Source organism: Sorex fumeus, unplaced genomic scaffold (assembly GCF_029834395.1).
Source record: "Sorex fumeus unplaced genomic scaffold, SorFum_2.1 ptg000036l, whole genome shotgun sequence".
Lineage (NCBI taxonomy): Eukaryota > Metazoa > Chordata > Mammalia > Eulipotyphla > Soricidae > Sorex > Sorex fumeus.
In genome coordinates this window covers 1,572,501-1,579,849 of record NW_026606093.1, presented here as the reverse complement: position 1 = coordinate 1,579,849, position 7,349 = coordinate 1,572,501, and the positions used below count along the sequence as shown (strand labels likewise).

The window sequence follows — 7,349 nt, the reverse complement described above, 5'->3', positions numbered from 1 at the left end:
GATTAGATTCCTTGGAATAAACTATACATTCTTTGGCCAAAAATCTGAAGAGTTGAAGGCCGGAGTGATAGTACAGTGGGTAGAGTGTGGTACAGTGTGGTACTACAGTGGTACTATTTGTCTTGCATGAGACCAACCCAGATCTGATCCCCATATGGTCCCCAAGCACTGCCAGAAGTAATTCTTGAGCAGACCCAAGAGCAACTCTTGAGCATCGCTGGGTGTGACCCAAAAATAACAAAAATAATGTTTTTTTTGTAATCTGAAAATGGATATCTTCGCCTTTTTCCTTCTGAAGGTTGCCTGTAATCTTAAATAATTTAAGGAAGAAAATTTTTAGAGATGAAAGAGGGAATGCAAGGCTTACAAGTCCTTTAAGTACTGGCATTTAGCATGTAGTTCCAAGCCTTAAGAGACAAAAGAAATATCTCAGTAAGATACAGTGAATTTAAAATTTTTGTTTTCTATTGTATACATTTGATATCAAAATTGTTGGATATTGCCCATTATGGAATTTGGTAGGTTCAATCTGTCAACTCACTGTCAAATTTGGAAACAGGATTCTCTATCTTCCTTAATAAAGAATAATGAGAAACTGTTCTTCATCACTGAGACTGTCCTTTACACTATATTAATTTCATATCCTTTAGCATGGCATTCTTGAGTGAGACTTCACCCAACCAGATAGTTAAAGAGAAATTCAATTTACCAAATAACTCAATTTACTTAAAGAATGTCTTTTCACAGCTTACTTTCTGAATCTTAAATTCACTTTTTATTTTTATCAAAAAACAGTACATTGTGTTATATAACTTTCGTGTGTACATCATTAATAACATGTGTACACATTATATTTAGTTAACTACTAAAAGCCAGTTGCCACTCATTGTATAAATGTCTCCTTTTTCTTATTACTGACTGCTCTTTCCGCTTCAATTCCCATTAATTGTTCTTATAATTCAAGAGTTTGTTTTTGCTAAATTTAGCATACACTTTATTTCATTCATATGCCACATATTAGGAAATATTGTGATGTTTGTTTTCGTCTGCTGTATTTCACTAAACATAATACACTCGAGGCCCAACCAAGTTGTTGAAAATAACAAAAATTTTTTTTTTTGCTTTTTTGGGTCACACCCAGCGATGCATAGAGTTACTCCTGGCTCTGCATTCAGGAATTACTCCTGGTGGTGCTCAGAGGACCATATGGGATGCTGGAAATTGAACCCGGGTCGGCCGCGTGTAAGGCGTGTAAGGCAAAGCCCTACTCACTGTGCTACCACTCCAGCCCCCCAGATTTTATCGTTTTAATCACTGAGAGTTCCACTGTGTATATATATAACAATTTTCTTTATCCATTTGTTACCCAAAGACTCTTAGTTGTTACCAGCTCCTAGCTATTACAAATAATGCTGGGGTTGAGGGGACAAAACATGGGGCTGCATATATTTAAGTCTTCAAATTCATATTTCTTTGTTCCAGGAAATGTTCAGAAGCAGGAAAATTAGGTTAATACATGCATAGTCTTTAAAAAGGACAAAAGTAGTCACAAATGTTATATGTTATATTAAGATTTCATTGCTGTCAAGTGTTATGAGTATGTAATTTAATGATATTATTTAGCAAACAATTTTGCTAATGGTATAAATATCAAATAACTAGTGAAGTATATCCAACTTTTCTTCCACAGAGACCTGTCATGTCAGACCAACCTCCCTGGATCAATTCCTCTTCAAACACCATGAGATTATCTTTGTTGTTTGCCACTGTGATTCAGTAACACACATTACCAGAAGAGCAACAGAATGAGGTAAGACACGATTTCCAGGGTAATGTGCATTTATTTAGACAAATGCTTGATTTGTTTAACTCCCAGTGCCATTTATCAAAGCACCAGATCTAGGTATTATGGAATTCATTCTGGAACAATTAACCAAAAATAAGCATTTATATCCCTGTAAATTTTTAGTAAGTGCTTAATTCTGTTTTTTCCCATGTGTCTGTGAAGTATAGTTCCAGCCCCAAACTGTCCACTGAATCCAGACTTCCAAGCAACATCTTGGATTAAACAGTCACTCATTGGTCAAGCTATAGGTAAAATTCTAGGGCTAACATCCAGAAGTACAAATTTTGGAATGGTCTACTAACAAAACATTATCTTGAACTATCGGGAAATCATCTAGAGAGGGAATTGAGAGTTAAAATGAGTAAGGGTTAATGGAATAAATATCTTCTAAAGTTAAGGAAATAAGAAGAAAAATTAGATTAAAAGGCATGGATGAGCCAAAGAGCTAGCACAATGAGTAGGGCCTTCACCTTGCACACTGCTGACCTCTGACACCCCATATAGTTCCCAGGGTCCGTCAGGAGTAATCCCTAAACACAGAGCGAGGAGTAAGCCACGAATGGGTGTGCCTCCTCCAAAAAGGAAGGAAGGAAGGAAGGAAGGAAGGAAGGAAGGAAGGAAGGAAGGAAGGAAGGAAGGAAGGAAGGAAGGAGGGAAGGAGGGAGGGAGGGAGGGAGGGAGGGAGGGAGGGAGGGAGGGAGGGAAGGAGGGAGGGAAAAGAGAAGAAACAACCAGAGGCATATAAATGGAAGATACCCATTACCTGGATATCTTGATGGGAAGGGAAAGGAAGAAAAAAATATAAATGGAAAGGGAAAATGGGAAAGGACAATCGGAGGCCTAGAGCATAAAATGATGGAGAAAAGAACAATTAAACTTGTTGATAGAGGGGACTGGAACAATAATATAGCGGGTTGGGCATCTGCCTTGCATGCAATCAACCCAGGTTCAATCCCTGGCATCTTATGTTCAATCCCCTAAGCACTTCCAGAAGTGATCTCTGAGCGTAGAGCCAGGAGTAACCTCTGAGAACTGCCGGGTGTGACCCCAAAATAAATAAACAAAAAAAGACTTGTTGGTAGAGCTGAAACTTAAAAGGGCATTATAAACAACTTTAATTCACCTGAAAAAAGAATTCTACATAATATATCCTAACTCAAAAATATATTAAAATGTCTGAGAGGTATTGAATTTAGTTAATCATAATGGCTTTCCAAAAAAGTATAGGCGAAGCAACATCTGCAGCTGTCTGTTCATTGCAGCACTGTTACAATAGCTAGAATCTGGAAAAAACCTGAGTGCCCAAGAACAGATGACTGGTTAAAGAAGCTTTGGCACATCTACACAATGGAATACTATGTAGCTGTCAGAAATGATGAAGTCATGAAATTTACATATAAGTGGTACTACATGGAAAGTACCATGCTAAGCGAAATGAGTCAGAAAGAGAGGGATAGACATAGAAAGATTGCATTCATCTGGGGAACATAAAGTAACAAAATAGGAGACTAACACCCAACAATAGTCGAGGTAAGTACCAAGAGGTTCACTCCATGGCTTGGAGGCCAGCCACACATGCTAGGGGAGAAGGCAGCTCAGATAGAGAAAGGAGCACCAAATAAAGGGTGTTGGGAGGTTCCTCTCAGAATGGGAAACGCGTGATGAGAGTAGACTATAGTCCGAACAAGATTGTCACTCAATGTCTCCTTTGCAAACCACAGCACCCAAAAGGAGAGAGATAACAAAAGGGAATGCCCTGCCACAGTGGTAGGGTGGGATGAGGGGAAGGGGGATGGGAGGGATACTGGGACTGGTGGTGGTGAATGGGCACTGGTGGAGGGATGGGTATTTGATCATTGTATAACTGAAACCCAAGCACAAAAATTTGTAAGTCTACAACTGTACCTCATGGTGTTTCACTAATAAAAATTTAAGGAAAAAAATCATAATGGCTTCCTAAAATTTAGAATAAAATTATGTAAATTTAAAATGCTCATTCTTCAAAGATAATGAAGGTACAAGATTTACTAATAGAAGAATAGGGACAGGTTGAAGTTCTCTGAAGGTCCATGCCATAGGTTGGATTTGTGTCCTGCTCATAACTTCCCTGTCCTCATATAGATAGACGGATTATTTCACCTATTTCTGTGTAGCTCTAAATTCTAGTCCCAGAAGAAAAACTGCCTTGTTAGGAAACCATGCAGGAGTTCATACCCAGACACCTTCAACATGAAAGCCTGGTTGTTGATATAGTAGCAGTAAGCTCAGGGAAATTGAGTCTGTGAGAGATAGCATGACTGAAATATAAGCTAAGCATAATTGTTCCCACAAATATAAATGATTCCCACTCATCGAGCCACCAGTCACCAACTAGTCCCAGGTAGTGATCTTCAAGCTGAAAACTCTGTGACTTCCTCCAAATGGGGGTAGACGCGCCCCCCTCCCTTCTGAATAGGCCCAGCAGTTCTTACATCCAACATTCTCCACTTTCTAAAGCCAGGTATGCAGTTCCTGGAGCATGCAACCATATACATGGCTGAATGACACCTCCTCCAAATTTAACAGTACTGATGGCCCAGTAAGAGTCCTACAAATTCAAAACAAAACAAAACAAAACAAAAAGATGACAACACATTTGACGGGGAAATTGTCTAGAAGTCCACGAAGTTCAATGAGCAAAAACAGCAACACAGAAAGGCTCAACCAGCACCAACAAATTCAATAAATCCTCAGTGACTTTAGTAACTGTAGCACTGTCACTGTCCTCCCGTTGTTCATCAATTTGCTCGAGCGGGCCCAGTAACGTCCTCATCGTGAGAACTGTTGTTACTGTGTTTGGCATATCGAATACGTCACGGGGAGCTTGCCAGGCTTTGCTGTGCGGGCGAGATACTCTTGGTAGCTTGCCAGGCTCTCCGAGACGGGAAGAGGAATCGAACACGGCTTGGCCAGCTAGTCCCACACAAGGCAAGTGCCCTACTGCTGTGCTATCACTCCAGCCCTATTTAGAAAAATTAAAAAATAAAAAAAGAATAGTCAAGTTCAGATAAAAGAGCTGAGGGTGCAAGTCAGAAGTCAGCTACCTTTGTTTTTTTAAAATCTGTGGCAAATATCTAGCAAATGTAAGATGGACACAGAAGAGTGAAGGGCCCATCAATGACAGAGAGTGGACAGGGTTAAGTCAATTTCTCAACCAAAGTCGTCTCGCCCCCTCTCACTGGTCTCAGGATATTCCAAGGAGGCACTGGTGAAAATAGCATAAACAGAAGGCCTCAGCATGAGACTAGGACACCAACTAGTAGGACATGGATCACAGAAATTAGACAAGCTCAGAAAGGATCATGACGCGGAAAAGGTTGAGAAACATTATTGTGATATATAACAATTATTACAAATTGACTTTTATTGATCTATTTTCTAATTCCGTTTGCCATTTTGTTGTAACCAGCAATATGAACTAAATTTTTGTTTGGGAAGAAGGCAGACTTGGGGCTGGGTAGGGAACTTGGGACATTGGTAGAGAGAGGGAAGGTCACACTGGTGATCAGTGTTGGAACACTGAATACCTGAAACAACTCTATAATGAATAACTTCATAAACCTTAAAAAAAGAAACAAATAATTCCCAATAAAAGGAAAGAAGGAAATTCAAATCTAAAATTTCAAATCTTTCATCATTTTAAATGATGCATAAAGACAGAATTCTTTTTATTCTAGAAATATACATCTTTAAATATCTTGCAAGTACTTCCTAAATATGATCTTCTATGAGATGATAGCAAGCATTCTCTGGATAGTAGGTAGGGCACTTGTTTTGCATGTAGCCAACCTGGGTTTGATCCCCAGCACCTCATATGGTCTCTCAAATGCCAGTAGGGTGATTTTTTTTTTTTTTTGCTTTTTGGGTCACACCCAGCGATGCTCAGGAGTTACTTCTGGCTTTAGCACTCAGGAATCACTCCTGGCAATGCTCGGGGGACCATATGGGTTGCTGGGAATCGAACCCGGGTCGACCACGTGCAAGGCAAATGCCCTACCTGCTGTGCTATTGCTCCAGCCCCCGCACCAGAGTTATTTTTGAGCACAGAATCACAGAAATAAATCCTGAGCACTACTGGGTGTGCCCCAAAACAAAAGAAAAATAGCCAGCATTCTCTCAATCTGCAACTTTCAAGTCCTTACAACTTTCCACATTCACCATGAGTTGCAGAAATGAACATCAAATTTTTCACTGCTAAACACACCCGATCAATGGAAATCTTTTAGTACTGATACCTGACTCTAGGCCCAAGTGAGCACCTTACATTATCTCACAACTGCTTCTTTAATGCTGTCTCTGTTCTCTTTGCCCAAACAGGACTCAGACTGTGGACCAGTGCAATGGCAGCACAGTGACAGAATTTATCCTGGTGGGCTTCGAGAAGAGCTCTACTTCTACAAGAGCATTAATCTTTGTCCTCTTCCTATTCTTCTACAGCCTTGCCATGGCCATGAATGGCCTCATCATCTTCATTACCTGGACAGATCCTAAGCTCAACAGTCCTATGTACTTCTTTCTTGGCCATCTTTCCTTTTTAGACATCTGCTTCATTAGCACCACCATCCCACAGATGCTAATCCATCTAGTGGTCAGGAATCACGTTGTTTCCTTTATGTCTTGCATGGCCCAGATGTATCTAGTCTTTGGTGTGGGTGTGACTGAGTGCATCCTCTTGGCTTTCATGGCCTATGACCGCTATGTTGCTATCTGCTACCCTCTTAACTATGTCCAAATCATGAACCAGCAGGTCTGTGTGAGACTGGTGAGTTCTTCCTGGTTCTTTGGACTGGTCAATGGCATCTTTCTAGAATACATATCATTCCGGAATCCCTTCTGTAGAGACAACCATATAGAAAACTTCTTTTGTGAAGCTCCCATAGTGATTGCTCTCTCCCGTGGAGACCTACAGTTCAGCATGAAGATGATTTTTCTTGATGCTATTGTGGTGCTTCTCAGTCCCATGGCACTCATTGTCATCTCTTATGCCCGCATCCTGGCTTCCATCCTTGGCAGAGCCTCCTCTTCAGGTGCCCGGGGGAAGACTTTCTCCACTTGTGGCTCCCATTTGACTGTGATCATCCTTTTATACTCCTCAGCCATGTTCTCTTACATGAATCCCCGTAGTACACATGGCCCTGACAAAGACAAACCTTTGTCCCTCCTCTACACTATAATCACCCCCATGTGTAATCCCATCATCTACAGTTTTCGAAACAAGGAAATGAAGGGGGCCATGGTGAGGGCTCTTGGGAGGACTGGCCTAACCCAGGCAGAATCTGTCTAAAACAAAATTTCTGGGAGGTCAAACAACCCTCCACCCCCAGCTTCCTAATCCCTCTGCAGTGATAGGTGAGAAAGTCACTATTGTGATGAATTTCAGTAAAGAACATGAATGGCTTTCTTTCTACTAGCGTTAGACTTGGAAGTTTCTTTGACGGCTACTGCTCGTGTCTGACACTAGCCA

General features: G+C 40.8%; 1 protein-coding gene across 1 annotated transcript; it reads left to right on the top strand.

Moving 5' to 3' along the window:
• Positions 1-5,187: 5,187 nt before the first annotated feature.
• Positions 5,188-7,169, top strand: LOC130027103 (olfactory receptor 10AD1-like). The gene is made up of 2 exons (XM_056117759.1): positions 5,188-5,201; positions 6,203-7,169. Exons 1-2 carry the CDS (start codon positions 5,188-5,190, stop codon positions 7,167-7,169), a joined length of 981 nt encoding a protein of 326 aa, XP_055973734.1.
• The last annotated feature ends 180 nt before the right edge of the window (positions 7,170-7,349 follow it).